Source organism: Manacus candei, unplaced genomic scaffold (assembly GCF_025592945.1).
Source record: "Manacus candei isolate 608988 ecotype Guabito, Panama unplaced genomic scaffold, ASM2559294v1 h1tg000008l, whole genome shotgun sequence".
NCBI lineage: Eukaryota > Metazoa > Chordata > Aves > Passeriformes > Pipridae > Manacus > Manacus candei.
In genome coordinates, this window is record NW_026138056.1 from 8,544,019 (window position 1) to 8,561,472 (window position 17,454).

Consider the following 17,454-nt stretch of genomic DNA (forward strand, 5'->3'; position numbering starts at 1 on the left):
AATAACATATATGCAATGGTTTTACATTTTCTTCTATTTTAATTCCTGTTCATTTAATCTCATTTCAATTCAGAATTAAGATTAAAGAAAAAATGTAGTGATATATATATAATTACCTCAATGAACTGTTTTGCAATCAACATAGAAGCAATGAATTAGGAATGAAAATCCTGATTTTACAAGTTCAGAAACTGAGCCAGGCAACATATTTCAAAATTTAAAAGTTACGTTTGTCTAATCAATACACTGCTAACAAAGATTGGCAAAGTGATTACTTAATTAAGCTTTGGAAGACTAGAGTTACTTGTCATCACCTAGATGAGAACTAAAGAAAGCAAGGATGCTCCCTGTGACAGCTGGACTTCTAATCTTCCTTAGAGACACGAATGAAGGAGATGAGGTTATTTATTTTTTATATACATTGATGCATCTGTATGAAAAATTTTGTTTAGCGTCCTTCTAGGGATCTTGTTTTTAACCTTGGTGTTTTACATCTCTTTTTTTCTGCTTATCAAATTAAACCTGGTTCCTTTTGACAGGTGTATGCCTTCAATGTTTAGAATCTAAATCTTAGCTGCAAACAGTTAAGTTACCCAAGTGTTTATATCTATCTGAAGTTTCTGGACTTTCTTGTGAGATGGGAAGATTAACACTTATAGTTGAGAAGTTAACTTGATTTCCTAAAAATGGATTAAATCCTTGAGTTTCTTATTTTTTGCAACACAAATGTTTGCACTCATGAGAAAATTCAGCTGACATCGTTTTGGGAAATCAAGGAAATAAATGGTGAAAACAGCTGTAAGGAAATTAATATTTGGCTAGTTTGCTTGGAGTACAGTGAATTTCTCAGTCAGAGTAGAGTTTCTATCTGCTACAACCGTTAATTTTGCTGATTTACTGTAAACGTTTGAAATGGCATAAGAGAGCCTAATTTCCTGCCTTTCTTTTAGAAATAGTACTGCCTGATTCCCACATGGAGCCCACTTCAACTTGGAGCGCTTATTGGCACTATTTATTGTTCTTGTTAAGCCTGGATAGAAGTCTTTGAGCTACGACATATTTGCTACCACAATTCACTACCAAGAGGGACCTGCAAGTTTTGGGGCATCCCTAAACCTCCAACAGGGTTCAAATCTGCTTAGGCTGAGAGACCATCGAGATCCCTTCCCTCAGACTTTCAAAATAGGGGAGTTTGTGTTCTGGTTTGTGACTCACGAGGTATAGGTTATAATCTGAATGAAGGAAGTACAAAGTGATCTTGATTTTGTACAAGAATGAGCATTTCACAGAACTTTAGGAGAAACTTTAAGCCTCTTGTAGTCACAAGATCAAATGACAAACACAGTGAAACGTTAACTCAGGATGCCAGAGAGCTGTGCTGTTTAGCTCAGGTCTATATCCATCATCCCCAGGGCAGCTGCTGTGAGTCAGCAGCTGACCCAGAGCCCACGGCTGATTCTTGGTCTGCCTGCTATGCCGGCCCAGGAGGGGAGAGAATAACATGCCTGTGTAAGACAGATCAATGCAGAGGGGTTATGGACTGGTGATGTCCAAGCCAAAAAATGGGGGGAAGCACCTCTCAACAAGGGCAAAAATAAAATGCCCCTAGATATTCAGCAGTACAACCAGGATCTGCCCTGCTGACAGAACAGCAGACCCTACCCTTCGTAAAAAGCAAACCTGCAGAAATTTCTGTGCTTGGTCTTTCAGGGAGCAAGTGAGGCAAACTGGCTGGGCTTGGACACACAAGATGAGGTGGTCTGATCAGCAGGTTGTGCTGTTGTATCATTGGAAGCTGTACCTCAGCACTTCTCCTAGCTTGCTACAAATTCCTTATGGCAACGTGCATGTTTGCCAACAAATAAAAAGGTCATTTAAGATCTTTTAAAAGATCTCTCTTTTTGAACTCTAATTCATCGTGTCCTGCAATTAATGCAGTTTATGTCATTTAGGATCTTACATTTGACTAGATGAGACTCTGTGATAGTCATCATCTTTTGTCATGATTAGATCATTTAAATCAACATGCTGATCTGATTAAATAATCCTAGTCTAGACCTCTACTTCTGATTTAAGGTGGTAATATCTAAAAACATTTAACCTTGCAATAATGAAACTTTGAGTAGCCAGTAGCATGCTTGTAAATGTCCAGAAGACAGTGCTAGGGGGCTTGATTATTACTGCTGAGGAGGTGAGAATTTTTCTTTTACTAGCTTGTATTAGTAGTCCAGGAGAACATATTTTTAAATCATTCTAGACAATTAAATCTCATTCTTTGTTTTACAACACAAAGAGAAAATGTCATTTTACTTGTTTCCTGTTAAGTCTCACAGCCATGTTGTGCCTCTGCCTTGGCCAAACAAACAGTCCTCACATTATGGCTCTGTTGGACAATTAAAAACTGTTTACTCGTTTTGTTGACCCAGTTACAGCCAAGCAGCAAATATGAAATACAAAAAAATTCAAACTGTCTTGGTCAAAGTCAGAAGAATCAGATTTTCTGTAATATTTAGTTACCAGTGGCCAGAAAATGGATATGAATACTTTCCAAAAGAAAAGCTTTAAAGAGCATATGTGATTTTGAGGATTACCATGTGCAAGAGGATTATTATTTGAGAAACAAAAGGAATAAGAGATTACAGCACATTAAAAAAAGGTTGTTTTACATCAAAGGTGTAGTATGGTTACACACTTTCTCTAATACCAGGCATTGGCCAGGGAGCCAGACAGTCGGGATTTAGAATGAGCTTTCAACCTCTTTTAGCTTTTCTGATTTCAGCTCTATATGGCCGTGTTTGAAATATGCGAAGATGTTTGCATTCAGAAGTGAATTAAGCAACAATAATCAGCTTACAGATTCCTGTTCTGTGATATGCTGAAGAAAAGAAAAAAAATCCAGACATTTAGGTCAAATATAAAAAGCCTGTGGGCTGTTTGGAGTGAGCACCCAGTTCAATGATCATAGGAAGGAATTTCTATTAAATAGCCCATCAAATAGCCTCTTGTTTTTGACAAAATGCATAACTCAAACATTTAGTTCCCTTCATCTTGTCTTGCAGATTTGTTTTCATCATCTAATTACAGCTGAAATCTGAAAAACAAAATTATTATGTACTTAAAAATTATTGTTCAATATATATTTAACATTAAAAGTTCAGATTTTCTTGTGAATTTCAAATTAAGAAAATTGACAATCAGCATTACTATGGCAACATATAGGTAAGGTCTAGCCCGAAGGGCATGAGCTTAATTCTCTTGCATCTCAGTTTGCTTTCCATGTAGCTTGAAGCTCACTTGTAGGTCAGATTTGAGCCTCGAATCTGTTACAGCATTCCTGTAAACAAGCTTGCCGCTGAATAAGAGTTCCACATTGTCTGTCCCAAGAGCAGAGCACAGCAATTCATTAACTCTGAACTAACATCCAGCCGTTTGATGTACCCCTGTGTGTATCCTGACCCCCTCGGGACTGGGTTGGTAAGTTCCAGCATTCATCAAATAAAGCATCAAGACACATTGCAGTAAGCGTACTGTTCTTGTAATTAAATGAATGCAGGGAGCACATAAATGAGTCTTTGGCAGCATGAGCGCTCGGCAGCAGTGGAGTTCGGCTTTCCACTTTTCCTGATGCAGTAATGTTCCCTGCAGACCTGAGCACCCCTGGGGCCGGTCCAATGGGTGCAAACTGGCCTTTCTGCCCAAAGTGTAAAATGCCATCGACGAAAGAAAGTTTATTGTACATATATCATTCGGCAGGGTTTCCCAGGGCTATGGCTGAGGCAGTAAGAATAGCAGGCAAACACCAGAGGGAGTAATTGTTCTACTGGAGAGTTAGGAAAGGAAAGCCTCAGGCAACAGTGTTTGTTAATAGTGTAGGTGAGGTTTCTAGCCAAAGAAAAAAGTTCGGGTGACATGACTGTACAAAATATAAATGGTGAAACCACACATTCTAGTGTTGTTTGAAAGAGTTTGTGTTCTTCACCAATTTTCAGTGCTGATTCCAGTGTACTGATTCTTTGTGCCAGCAACGTAACACCCACTTACCCTCCAGTAACTTTTTTACATCTCTTCACAGTACTAGAGGCTTTCAGTTCAGTGTTGAGAGACAGATGAGCAGGCAATAAGAAGTAACCTTTTCACCTGTTTTTTAAAGCAGTCTTTTCTCCTGGTCCATCCATGCATGCTCTTCCTCTGTCAGAGTGCCTTTGTCTTAACTGATGAAGTCCTTGGACCCTCAGAATCCTGGTTCCTTAGAGTCCTGCATGCTGCAAAGTGACCAAGATGAAACCAGATGCCCTGGTCTTCCATGGAAGCAAATCTGGGTACATAGATAAGAAAGAAGCGAGTGGGTTATCTACCCCCTGGAAATAGGCTGTCCTTTCAGCAGCTATACCTGCATTTTGCACCTCCTAAAAGTCTGTGCTTCTGCCCATAAGTTTCAGCTGGCCATGACCAGGAAAAGTGCATCCCCCGGGCTCTCCATACAGAGGCTCTTGCAACTGCTCAATTTGCAGTAACTGATTGAAAGAAAAAACACCTTCAGCCCCAAGGTGAATCTATGCCAGTGTCTTTTAGAAAATCATTTTAATGAACAAAACGACCCAATTCCATTACACTTCACACAATGCTGGGGCAGGTGGAAAGCTTCTCCAGTTCACTGATGAACTTCCAAGACAATGAACTAGTGAAGAGTCATTCTCTGCTTTTAATTGTAATTAATGCTTCTGCACTGATTGCTTTTAGTTTCTATCATTGACATGGTGCTTAAATTTCCACAGTTATTACAGTGAGTACCACCTGTGGAATATGAAGCAAAGATCAGCTCATTGCATAACTCAGCTGCCTTTTCAGCAGAAGACTTCAAAGTTCTTTTCTATTCTCAAAAGGGTATTCTGTAAAAATCACCCTTTCATTGATGAATATCAAAGTAAATCCTGGCTGAGCCTGATGTTAAATTGCATACCCCTGGCTTTCACAATGTTGCCAAGCAAAGGATCTGCAACGAAACTATTTTTCTTAACAGTTTTATTGCGGGTGTGTAAGATCTAATGGAGATCAGCCTATTCTCTTCTTAGGTGTGTCAGCTTTACAGAGCTCACCAGCACAAAAAGAGGATCTTGGCATTGTTACAGTGGCGAACATAGAAGACGCTTCATACATCCGGGTGGATGACTTGCATTGTCAAGATCTTTTAAAAGATCTGGGCGTTATTAGAGGTGGGTGTTTAATTGTTGATTCATTAAAACAGAACCATACATGAATTATCCAGGCAGTAAACCTTTTTCTTCCAATAAGTAAAAAAGAACCCTGAGAGAACTCGAATCAAACTCTTGTCTCAATTGCACCAATGTGAATGTAGAGGAGGAGAAATGTATTTAGATATTTGATGATGCAGACAGGTGAAATTCACAGAAACTCTATGCAGACCAGATGCTTAAGTAGGTTTAGTTTTGCAAATTGTTTAAATATCAGTATCTCTGTGACTTCAGCTGTGATTCCTTGGTTGCAAAGTAATACATTTCTCCTCATTTTGAAGGTAAGAATAAGTGTATAAATTTGATACTTCCTACAATATGGAGAGAAATAAAGGTTATATATATGACCAACTTCAGCTTTGGAAAATAAAACTCCTTGGGAAGCTCTCATAATCAGTGTAAAGACAGGAGCTCTCTGCACACCTTAAGTCAGACAGTAGTGATAACATGCTGTCTTCAGAAGTGATATCGTCGTATTGTATCTCTGTTCCTATTTCGGTTTCTTTCTCCCTGCAACTCTGCTAATACAGCTATTTTCTGGACCTGTGCTGTGAATATGGCTTAAAAAAAAAAAAAAAGAAAAAAAAAGAAGAAAAATAAAAATAGTGAAAGGGGAGGGGGAAACTGAATGCAAAAGGATGGATACGTATCATGTACCTGATCTGGTTGACAGCACCATCCAGCTGGTATGTTTTAGTACAGGTATCTGCATCAGTGCTGGCACTGAAGACAGCTACCATCAAACCTTGTCCTTAATACATGCTCTGAAAGGAGCTGAAGTGATCCTTTGTGAACAACCATTCAATGGGGACATTTCCATTGCAGACTTTTAAACATGTCCTTGTGTCACTTCTGTGTGAGGCTAAAACATTTCTATGTGACTTGCCCACAACTCCTTAGTAGTGCATGTGTTTCTTCTGCAACAGCATTGTAGCACTGAGGTGAAGGGCAATACCATTTTTTCTATAGTAACTTTTATGATGAATCCTGATGTTTGGCCTGGAGAATATTGGCTTGCTGGGGAATGGGGAGAAGCTGCACCGGAGTTTGTGGCTGTAACAACTGTACTTCTTTGAGTACAGATATCCAAAACAAACTGGTTTATAAACCTGAAGCAATATGTATGTTGTTATCACCCAAAATATAAAAACATGGTGAATATCTTTTAAGACCAATGTGCGATAGCAAACACAGGAGCTGGGGCACCAATTTGTTGAGCTGTACCTATCAGCATGAGACAGAAACAACAGACACTCACACAGGTACATCAAAACTAGATATAGCAAAGAAAACCTCAGGGCAAGATGCTGGGGGCAGATGGGAATAAAGTATGTGCAGATAGCAGCTTAGATTTGCAAGAGAGAAATCGTTGTCTCTTTGATGCTTCCAGAGTTGAAGAACATCGGATTCCCTTTATTCTTTGTTAGCAAAATTTCAAAGATTGATGCTTACTCCATCACCACAGTCCTTTCCTGGTAATAGCAGCCATCTAATCCAAAATTGACTCACATCTCAAGTCCAAAAGGAATATCAGTACCATATTGTTGGAACAAGGCAGATGTGAAGGAATGTCACATGCTTATGAATGTTAAATGTATTCATCAGATAAACACGCCTGTGGAAGGAACAAGTCCCCTAAAACATTGGTGCTATCATATTTGTGTAAACCCAGAGCACTGCAAAAAGTTAAATTTTGAAAAGCCAAACATGATTTGCATTCAGAACTAATCATTGTGATGTTACTTTAAAGCTCAAAAGGCTCTGCCAGGCAAGGTGTACGCACAGCAGAGGAGGCATTTGTAGCATAAAGAGTCATTTCTCACAAGGAACTTTCAGGATCTGTCTATGAAAAGAAATCCCACACCTCAGGGATAAGAACATGGAAAAAAAAAAGAAAGGTCAACTTGCCCTTGAGAAAATATGGCTTGCAAAGCTCGTATAGGTCTCCTTTAATAACACATTTTTAAAAACCTGTGCTTTTGAATGCCTGCTTTGAACAACACCCACCTTCTGGAGCCCTTTCATAAGGACACATAACCCAGGATAAAATTGATCTTATTCACAGCAGTGTGTGCTTCCATATGTCAGACCACAAACAGAGAAGAGAAGCACTGGATAGTAGTCCCAGTGGCAACACAGGGACTGATTTTCAAGGGTGAAACTTCTGAGTCACTCTTACAGCCATCTTTTGGATTTTCTTCATTTCTGTCTTAAGTTTCTACATTGAGGTATTAGGACATTTCATCTGATGTTTGCAGTCCTCTGAAACTGAAGCCTTTCCACCTCATCTGAAATACAATGTCTACTCCAGCATATTTTCTATATCTCAGCTACATTCGAACCCATTTACCAGACTAAATCCAAAAGATTTATGTATTAAAAAACTCAGCACTCCTTTAAGTTCCCTTAACTGTTTATTCATCTAAATTCAGTAAAGGATAGTTCTTTAGAAAGTTTACTGGATGCCTTCAGAACCTGATGGAATTTTATCCCTAGTAGCCTGTCAGAATTAGCCGGCAAAGTATTTAATTGATGGCTACCGATGCTGAGCTGTTACACTCTCATCCCCTTTACTACAAAACCTTAGTTTCATTTATACAGCAGCATTTGCTTCAGAAAAGTTTCATAGGCATCAGCATGAAGTTAGTAACTGAAACCATGTTCAAGTTAGCCAGGAGCAGCCCCAGAGGCAGTTCTGGTTTACCTCTGCTGTGTCCAGTCTAATCACTGTCACTCATGGGAGCCTGGTCCATGCTAGGTCCTTTGGGAACCCAAACTATGTCTAGCTTCTTTTGCTAAATTGGAGAAGCAAAAGTTTAAGTAGTCCATCCTGAATCCAGTCTTACTTCCACTCTCTGGGATCCTTAAGAACTATATTTCTCACCCTAGCTCCGGTATGGCTTAGAGGAAAGACAAAATGTAAGCAGAATACACTTTTGTATATAAGTTTAAGGGACCTTTTCATAGTAATGTGATGGGGCACTGCAGTAACAATCTACATTCCAATCAGTCTGTTTTCCTTCATCCCTAAAACGACACACAAAACACACACACTCCATAATGTTGCATGATTCGTATTAAAGTCTACCTTTGTCCAAGCCTGTGCTTGACAGTTCTTGTGCTTTGCAGAGGATTGTTTCGGGGGGCAGTCAAGGAGAGAACAACTGAAGACTGAAGCTGTTTGTATACACACAGATGTGTATTCCTCGTGTGTATTTCCCTGCCTGACCTCAGGAAGACTAAATGAAACACAGCACTAGCTGCTGAGCCAGCGAGACTCTTTGAAGTGATAACCGTGGCATGTTCTGTGATGTGGTTTGCCTGGAAACATATCTGTTTCTTTTGAAAATCCAAGATACAAAAATGACATCAGTTGTAGTATGCACTGCAAAACCTAGGCTGAGATGGCAGACTGTTCTATTCCATAAATGATTGCAGATGTTTGGGTGAGGCTGCAAAACATGAGGATTTTCAAACGTGTACATGTGGGGAAGGAAGCTAGGGTCATATATAAACATGAACATATTTGTTATATATTGCAGCCAGTCAGCTGGTCCCATTTCAGATTGGCAATTATCAAAGATGTGCAAAAATAAGTGGAAACTATGATGGCTGCAATGCATCTGGTTTAGTGAGTGTTTTCTATTTCTGACTCTATAGGCTTTCCTCCCTTTGTCTGATGCCAGTTACATACTAGACACATAGAACTGTCAACAGGCTGAAGAAGAGGCTTAGGAGATTTACTGCTGGTTTTTATTACCACCAGATTGCAAAAGCATATAGCCTAAGCTGGTTTTTCAGCAGGCTAAGTTCCAGCTCTATGTCCCAGGAGCCTGCTTTGCTAAGTAGGATCTGGATGGTACCAATTTAGGAAGCTCTCTAAGTATGTGATGCCCTTTAAATGAATGAATCATTTGCCAGAGTCACAGGCATGAGAAAAGGATAGAAAGAAGAGCTACTAGATGAAGAATTATTGGCATTAGATCTCCCTCCTGATCTCCAGACTTGGGCTGTTTGGCCCTGAATTCCAGAAGGAAGGTGCTAAGGGTTCTTGCTGATGCCACATCAAGAAGGTGAGTGACAAGGGCTGTTGGAGGCTATGGACACCTGCTTCCCAGCCATAGAAAAATAAAGCCATCATGCAGCTTAACCTTCAAGAAGCCAATGGCAGGCAAAATCTGGCATGACAAAATGTTTTTTTATGCCATCTATTTGGGCCAAATTTCAGCTTTTTAATACCTTGCCACATGATAATTCTGACAACTCCTTCAGCTGACTTGATCCTATGCAGCTCTGGGCATAGAGTGAAGATGACTTTGCTGTTGTATATTTCCAGAGTTATCTCTAGTTATATCTGTGTTAAGTTCCTTTAAACTCAGCTACTAACATCTCTACACTTCTGTATTTATTACTGAAAACAAATTAAGAAAAAAGCTTCATTTTATACACAGAAAATTATTCAGTTATTTTAAAAATTAAAGTGTCAACTTTTTCAAAGTTATCCTTCTTAAGAAACTTTCTATCTTTTGCAATGTGCAGTTGAAAGATGGATAGCATAATTTCTTTCCCAATCAATGTTTCTCTTTTCCATTTGTCAGACATGTTATTTTAAAGTGTGGGTTTGATATAAGTGTGCAAAGAATTCTGAAATTGAATTGCACAAGGCTAGGGAAAAAAATGCACTGTTTTTGTGAAATGTGCAAAACTATTTATATATTTTGTTGTTACTATATGGATTCAAGAAGCAATTATAAAAATAAATTAAAATCCACTAAGGGATTGCAAAGGATACCACATCAGACTAGGGAAAGTGCTGTACTGCAAGTCACTGGAGGTGGGAGAGTGACTGAAAGAGAGAACATTCCTTGTTTTGTTCTTGTCTTGTGCAGCCTGCCTCAGCCACTGTCTGAGACAGCTTTAATGAAGTGGAAGTTTGATTGCTCTTCCAATGAGCAAAACAACTTCTTTAAAATTAAAAGAAATCCTAATTGTTGGTATGGGTTTACTCCAGGTAGGAGTTCCACAGATTTGTGTTGCCTTATTTTCAAGTAATCACACACAATTGACACAGCATCTCAAGTGAAAAAAAACCAGGTTTCAGGTATACAGATTCAAAAAGAACTCTATAAAAGTTCATTGTATGTGCTAGAAGGCAGAATTTAACCAGTGATTTGAAAACTTGTTACTCATATTCTGTGGTTTGTTCTTTTCTTAATACACCCAGCTTCATAAATAAGTTTCTGTTTAAAATGTCTTCTTGTGTGTAGCAATGTCTGATAGGTTCAGTAAAACTCAGTAGCTGGGAGGAGAAAAGAGCACAAAATCTTTGTAGCTTCTGTCCACATGAACAGCAGCAGGCAGCCTCACAGATTGAAACTGGTGCTCCAAGTTGCCTCAGGGACTAAGGGTTTCATCAAGAGCAAAGTTATGCCTAGAATAACTGAAAAATGGTGGGATAACTCACGTGACTGGAGGATTGAGATGGATGGCTACAGGTTGTTTCAAAAGACAGACAGGGCAAAAGAGGAGGAGTCACATTCTGTGTTAAGGAGAATCTTAAATATATAGTAGTCAACTATGGCAATTGTGGAAGCCCTATAGCATGTCTCTGGGTCAAGATCAGAGAGGTCATCTCCAGTGGGGATCTTTCAGTAGGCAACTGCTACTGACCTCCAAAACAAGACCAACAAAGCAGTGCTTGAGTCACTTAAGTGAGCTTTGGAAGGTTTACAGAACCTGTTTCTTGTGACTTCAACTGTCCAGACATTTGTTGGAAGAACAGCAGAGCAGCTCACATGTCATCCATCAAGCTCTTGGAATGCTTAGGAGGCCTACTTCCTCACACAGGTGTTAGATGTGCCGACCAGGAATGAAGTACTGCTGTTTGTGCTACTCACAAACAGAGAAAACCTGCTTTGAAATATCTTGGTTAGTGATAGCCTTGGCTACAGTGATCACAATATTGTGGAGTTTGGGATTTGGCTGGGCATGCTGAAGGTTAGTACTAAAACACAGGGTTTAGACTTTAGAAGAGCAAACTTCAGCTCATGCAAAGCTCAGGTGGGAAGCAGAAGGGGAGAGTGAGGGGCAGTGGTGCCCATGGAAAGCTTCTGTGGAGGAAAAAGATGTGAACAGGCTGGAAAGTATCCAGAGAGGGGAAACAAGGATGATTAAAGGACTGGAAAGCCTGCCATATGAGGAAAGAACTGGATGTGTTTGGCCTCAAGAAAAGAAAGTTTAGGGAAGACCTTATCAGTATGTTCCACTATTTAAAGGATGGATACAAAGATAGAGACTCCCTTTTCACAAGTAGTCACATGGAAAAGGAGTCCAAGTTATGCCAGGGTGGATTCTGATTAGACTAGAAGAAAATTTATCACAATGAAAATAATCTCCTCAGGGAAGTGGTGAATTCCCCAACACTGAACACTTCTAAGATTCAGCTGGTCAGTGTGCTGGGCCATCCTGTCCAGACTCTGCTTTTGCCAACAAAGTTTGGACCAGATGATCCTTGAGGTCCTTCTGACCTGTTATTCTATGATTCTGTGAAGTTGAAGTCAGTATAATAATGGCTGGAGACAGAATCTGACTCAAATATCAAGGCTTCAGCTGAGCTCAGCAGAGCTAAACATCATGAAAACAGCACACCTGGTACAATTGTTATTGCATCTCACAGAGTTAAGCTGTGACCTTGTAGAGAGAACTAATACAGAGCCACCCAATGCATCTTGCAGATGATCCCCCCAAGAGAACCTGCTACTGCCATGCAAGTAACATTAATACAGAGCAGCAAGTACCTGAGAGCAAGATGGAAGCATTATTGACACAACAGAAGTACTTGGTTGCATTAGCTTTATGGCACCTCCTCAGCCAGTACTTCTAGTGTCTTGCAAGGTTGTTTTCTCAGTAGTGATGATGAGCATCAAAAGGGAGACAACAGAGCAAAAGCTGTTGTTCTGCAAAGAAGGTTAAGTGAATTTTTGATTATGTCATGCAAAAACTTATGATTCGGCTTCATTAGAAATAGAATGTAGCATGTTTCTGTGCTTCAAGTGATGAGACTTTCAAGTCCTGTCTGATTCTGGGGTAAGATGTAAACCTGGGTCGTGTTGAAGCAGAATTTACCTTCAGTGATGACAATAATGTGTTATGCTGATAAATTCTAAAGACATGCTGGTACTGGAGGAAATTCTGTGCACTCTGGTTGTTCTGGTCTGAGAGCTGAGGAGCACAGCTGCCTTCATGTTCTCCTTTCTCGGGCAACATCACAAATCTATCAGACTGGTGTTCAGATTACTCTATACTAAAAATCGTTGGCAATTACTTTGAAACAGCTCATTCTTTAGTAAATACTATCTTGATACCATTATTTGAGGCATAGATCTGGAAATGATATCCCTATTTCAATCTCCCTGTCACAAGAGGTAAGAGTACATGACCATTTGGAGAAGAGCTTGCTTGGCCAATGGGTTTGCTTAATCCACTGTTATGCTAGAGGGTTTTTTATGAGGCTTTGCAAGATGTAATCCAGAGGACTTCATGGTTTCTTTTCTTTTTTTTTTTTTATTGCCTTGGACAAGAAGATAATTTCAAATTGAGGATCTGTAGCATATGTTTTCTGCAGAGCTGATGATAATAGAAACATTTCAGTGAGGTCCCTGTATGAGTTACGTCACTTATTTTTTGACTCGGCAATCAGAGAGGAACTAGTGAGGAAGCCTGCTGTCAGTGCTGGAGAAAGGATGTAGGTCCTGGCAGCAAGCCCAGGCCTGCTCAGCAGATCAAAGGCTCTTCCCTTGGCTCCCAGAGCAGCCGGAAAAGCAGCTGCCCAGTACCCTTTCAGCATCCTTCATTCCTTTCCCCTCTGCCAGCAAATAACTTCTTTTCGTTACCCACCTCAGCAATAGTCTCTTTTCTTTCCCCTCAGTATCCTGCCAACCAAGGTCCTTTTATGGAAAGCGCTTGTGTTTACTACCTGCAGATCCCAGGGCCAGCCAGTGGAAACACACTGGGGATACTGTGGTCCTTACATACTCCTCTCTCCTCCAAGAGATGCTCCTAGCTGCTGACTTTAACCTGGAAGAGGAGGCAAAGCTTAAAGGAACAAGCCATGGTTATAAACCACATGCCGTTTTCCAAGCCAGCCTGATGGAAGATTTCAATTTGGAAAAGTGCTTTTTGTGCCAAAACAGCATAACAGCCATGCTTTGAAAGTCTTCCCACTCACCTCCCAGAAAAATAAATAGTGTGGCTTTTTTGTGGGCTTCTTGGTGGTAGTTTTCCTTTTTAAATACATGACTGCTTTCCTCCAAAGCTGCTGCATGTTAGTGCTGCTCCTCACTGTCCCTGTTAACTGGTTCCTGAGGGGAGGTTTGTCTGCCATGAAAGGAGAGTCAAGCAAACGTGTCGGAGAATTGCAGACTCTGCAAGAATATTGTGTCTGCTATTACACTGCTGTTTCTGCTCACTTACACTATGGGCTGGTTGATGGGAGCCTTTAAAAACAGCTGCACTGCGCTTCAAAGGCACATGCAGCCCTTAGGTACCAAATTACTGCTAAATAGGGGATGAAAGCCTGACCTTTGACTGCCCCCATGGCAGTGTCTGCATCACCAGCACCTTTTCTCCTCCCTGGTTTTGTGAGCTGATCAGCCCAGTAGTGGTAGGTAAATAAGCTGTCCTGCCAGAGTCTGCTAAAGGTCTTGAAACTATTTCTCTAGTTGCTTTTGTAAGCACTGTGAGGCACTCCAGCTTGTAGTCGCAGCCACAGCTGTGCATGTGAGGTTTTCTTTGCTCAATAAGCAGTCCCTGAGCTTGGGTTTGCTGACTAATTATCTGCCATAACCAAGATTACTATGGGAGCAATGTTTTGAAAGATCTTTATTCCCAATGTGAGTTTCTAGAGGCTATTAAAACTGAAAGTGTTTGGGACCTCCTCTGGGGAGCAGAAGCTCTTCTCCCCGTGTTCACACACTGCTAATAACCCCTTCACATGGATTTGCCTACTACAAATTACGAGTAATTAATAATATTCTATATGGAAGCATCAGAAACAGTTAAAGCGTGTGACTGCAGGCTGGCCTGGTGCCTAGCCCAGCTGCTTGATAGGCCAATTGTTCTATGCCTCAGTTTCTCCTTCAGTAAAATGAAGAGAATATGAGACTTAGTAATGCCTGTCAAATGTTTAATGTCTATGGGTGGGTGGTGGAAACCACTGGAAATGACAGGTGCAGAAGCAGAACAGGTTATTTTCCATAGCTTTGGTTATTATATCTGATGCTTTTATAATGGAATCCAATTTTCTAACTCATCTTTTGCATAACTATCCTATATTAGACAGCAGTGGCACTGTAGGGGGAATTGGAATAAGTGGAGAGAGTGAACTGCAGGATCATTATCGCCAGAAATACATATCATTGTTCATTATCATACTTCTAATGAGGCACAATTATTCCTGTAAATTTTTTTCTCATTGTTGTCCTAATTGTGCTTCTCCATGTGTCTCCTACCACCACTTCTTTATTATGTGTATCACAAAACTCCTCAGGGGTCCAGTGAGGCACCAGTATCACAGAAAAGCAGTGAAGGCCTCTGAGTATGTGCAGTCTTTTCTTTCTGTGTTCCCTGTCTGTCTCCTCTGGCTTTATTGGCATCTTCCCTCCTTCCTCCTTGTGAGTCTGGTTTTGTCTTTACTATGACTGAAACAAACTATTTTGACAAAACAAAAGTAAAGAAGGAGGGCAAAACACTGTTTTGTTTAGTAGTAAGATGTGCAGCATTATAAAATATCAAAACCCCAATGACTTTGTATGAAAATTCAGGAAACAAGTAAAACAAATGGATACCCACAGCAGACATGTGGATGCACCAGACAAAATTCAATCCAAGACCATAATGTGTCTGTATCCTAGGTAGGACATATGTGGTAGTCATGGGCTCAGGACTTCAACAGATTTTAGAATTCTTGAAAATTAATCATTACAATAAGTTTTTAAAGGATTTCAAGGAGTGAGTGAAGAAACTAATTCATTTTGAGAGGCCAGCTCAGCGCTTTCTTGATCTTTTTACAGTCCTGGTAAATCATTTATCAGGGCAAACTTTCAGAAAACTCCCACACAAACTATGCTAGGCAGAGTGTCTCAAAAGTAATATTACTCCATGTATATGCTTTCAGGACCTAAAAAAAAAAGAGAGGCTGTAATACCAGGGTGGTACAGGCCCCTACCTGACAGTGTGAGGGCTTGAAATCTTCCCTTTTCTGAAATAATATTTAGTGAATTGTTTAGACTATGAGGCTGTTAATTTCTCTTTTAACCTTGCTTTTATGTGTTTTATTTCAGCGATACCCAAAACAAAATTCAAAATAGTACCACAGTGCGATATCTTTTTTCTTTTGAATTAGTAAAATGGAATATAACATTTCTTTTTTTCCACCATAAATTGTTCTTTTCCCCATAAATTGACTTTGCTAGCTTAGAGCAGTGGTTTGAAAGGTTAAGATTTTAAAATATTAAGGGGAAAAAATAAAAGAGAAAAGGAGGAATCATGTACATTCTTCCTGCCTATCAGAAGCCCCCAAAAAATCTGGGACCACCATATATGACTTCTGGAAAAATAAATTTTTAGTTATTTTTTTAGTCATGAGGTTTTCCCTGGTCCAAAGTATCCCAAACCATTCACTGTCATTTGTATGCAGCATCAACTCCAAATCTGGAAGTAGGATGAGTACCTCACAATAATGAGATGTTAAAAAGAAATTTCTCTCTACTTAGACTTTGAGTTCTAAACAGTTCAGGTGCAATTGATTTATTACAGGCATATTAACCTAATTCAAGGGCCAGAACTTTGAGAGCTTTCTGATAAAATGCCAAGATTGGCAATACTTTGTATAAATAGGACTTCTAGGAATTATGGATAATTTCTATTATTGCTTTCTACAAGGCCATGACCACTTTCCGATATTATATGTTAGCACACTGGGAAAGGAAATAGTGTTAAGAGGCACAAGGAATAATTTTGTGTTATTTTTCAGCAAGAAAAACAAAAGCAAGTGTTGAAAAAGTTTGGAGTTAATGAAAAGCATATGCACGGAGAAAGTAGCTATATATGCGAGAGGAATGTACCTTTTTTTATTTGCACATAGCATGAACCGATGGATTTTAATAAGGCTCCTACATCCAAAATATGTAATTGGCCACATTTCACATGGGCTGTGAGGGACCTGGAGATACTGAAAAGAGGTGAAAGAAGAGGGGAGGTGGATATATGGAGAGAGGAGGGGCTGAAGCGAGAAAGAAGTAATCCAGGGGGAAACAGGCTTCATCTACTCTGTTTCTCATGGAAAAATTGTCCTCACCCTTGCCAGCCTTCAAACTTGGAGATTTTAATTGTGGCCTTAAAATAAGAAGCTTGTGGGGTTTTCATTCAGACTCTCTCTGCCTACCCAAACTATATATGGAGCAATTATAGTGTTTTAAGCTCTCACAAGCTTAGAATTTTAGGACTGATTTTCTGGAAGAGCTAATTGAAATAAAGTGACAAAAGCCTATATTAAATGCTCTGTAACATGTAACTTCACAGGTGTCAATAATGGTATTAAATAACCCCTTGTATCTATCCATGCTCCAGTTCATCAAGAACATTTGATTCCACTCACCCCATATAGTATTTACCTGGCTCACAGAACTGTTCCTTGTGCCCTTACTTATGCCTGCCCTAGGACTGTGTCTGTCTCTGTTACCTCCTCGTCTCAGGAAGACGGTTTTAATGCTTTAATGCATTTAATGTTTGCCAGCATTAAAGCAAACGTGGCTGCAAAAGCGCTTACACACAGCAGCTATTTGGAACAAGCTGCTATGAAAGAATTTCTGCTAAAAACAGACTAGAAAAAAAAAAGACCTGGTATCTCAAAATACTTTCCTTGCTGCAGCAGTCAGCTGAGGGGGAAGGTCAAGAGAGAACAACGTAACACTGCTCTCAAATAACGTGGGGGTAAGGGGAAGAGGGTAGAAGGCACCGAAATGTGTTTGTAAAGGAGTGAAGGAAACCTCCAGACACACAAAGAAGAAGAGAAGCTAATGTACCTTTAAAGTACATTTAATGTGGGATTGCTGACATGTCATCACAAGCACCAGCACAGAGCTATTACATGGGTCACTGCAGGGACAGGGTTATGGTGCCCTTCTATAATCTTGTTGGATTT

The 17,454-nt window shown here is 39.9% G+C and overlaps 1 protein-coding gene across 17 annotated transcripts in view; it reads left to right on the forward strand.

Annotated features, from left to right (window-relative positions):
• DLGAP1 (DLG associated protein 1) overlaps positions 1-17,454 on the forward strand; it is a 413,568-nt gene that overhangs the window by 342,199 nt on the left and 53,915 nt on the right. For 15 of the 17 annotated variants that reach the window (XM_051773060.1, XM_051773102.1, XM_051773075.1 and 12 more), the window contains one exon: positions 5,073-5,213. The exons of the other annotated variants lie outside the window; for them this stretch is intronic. In XM_051773060.1, coding sequence (XP_051629020.1) covers positions 5,073-5,213 — 141 coding nt within the window. The remainder of the gene's footprint in view (positions 1-5,072; positions 5,214-17,454) is intronic. 17 annotated transcript variants of the gene reach the window in all.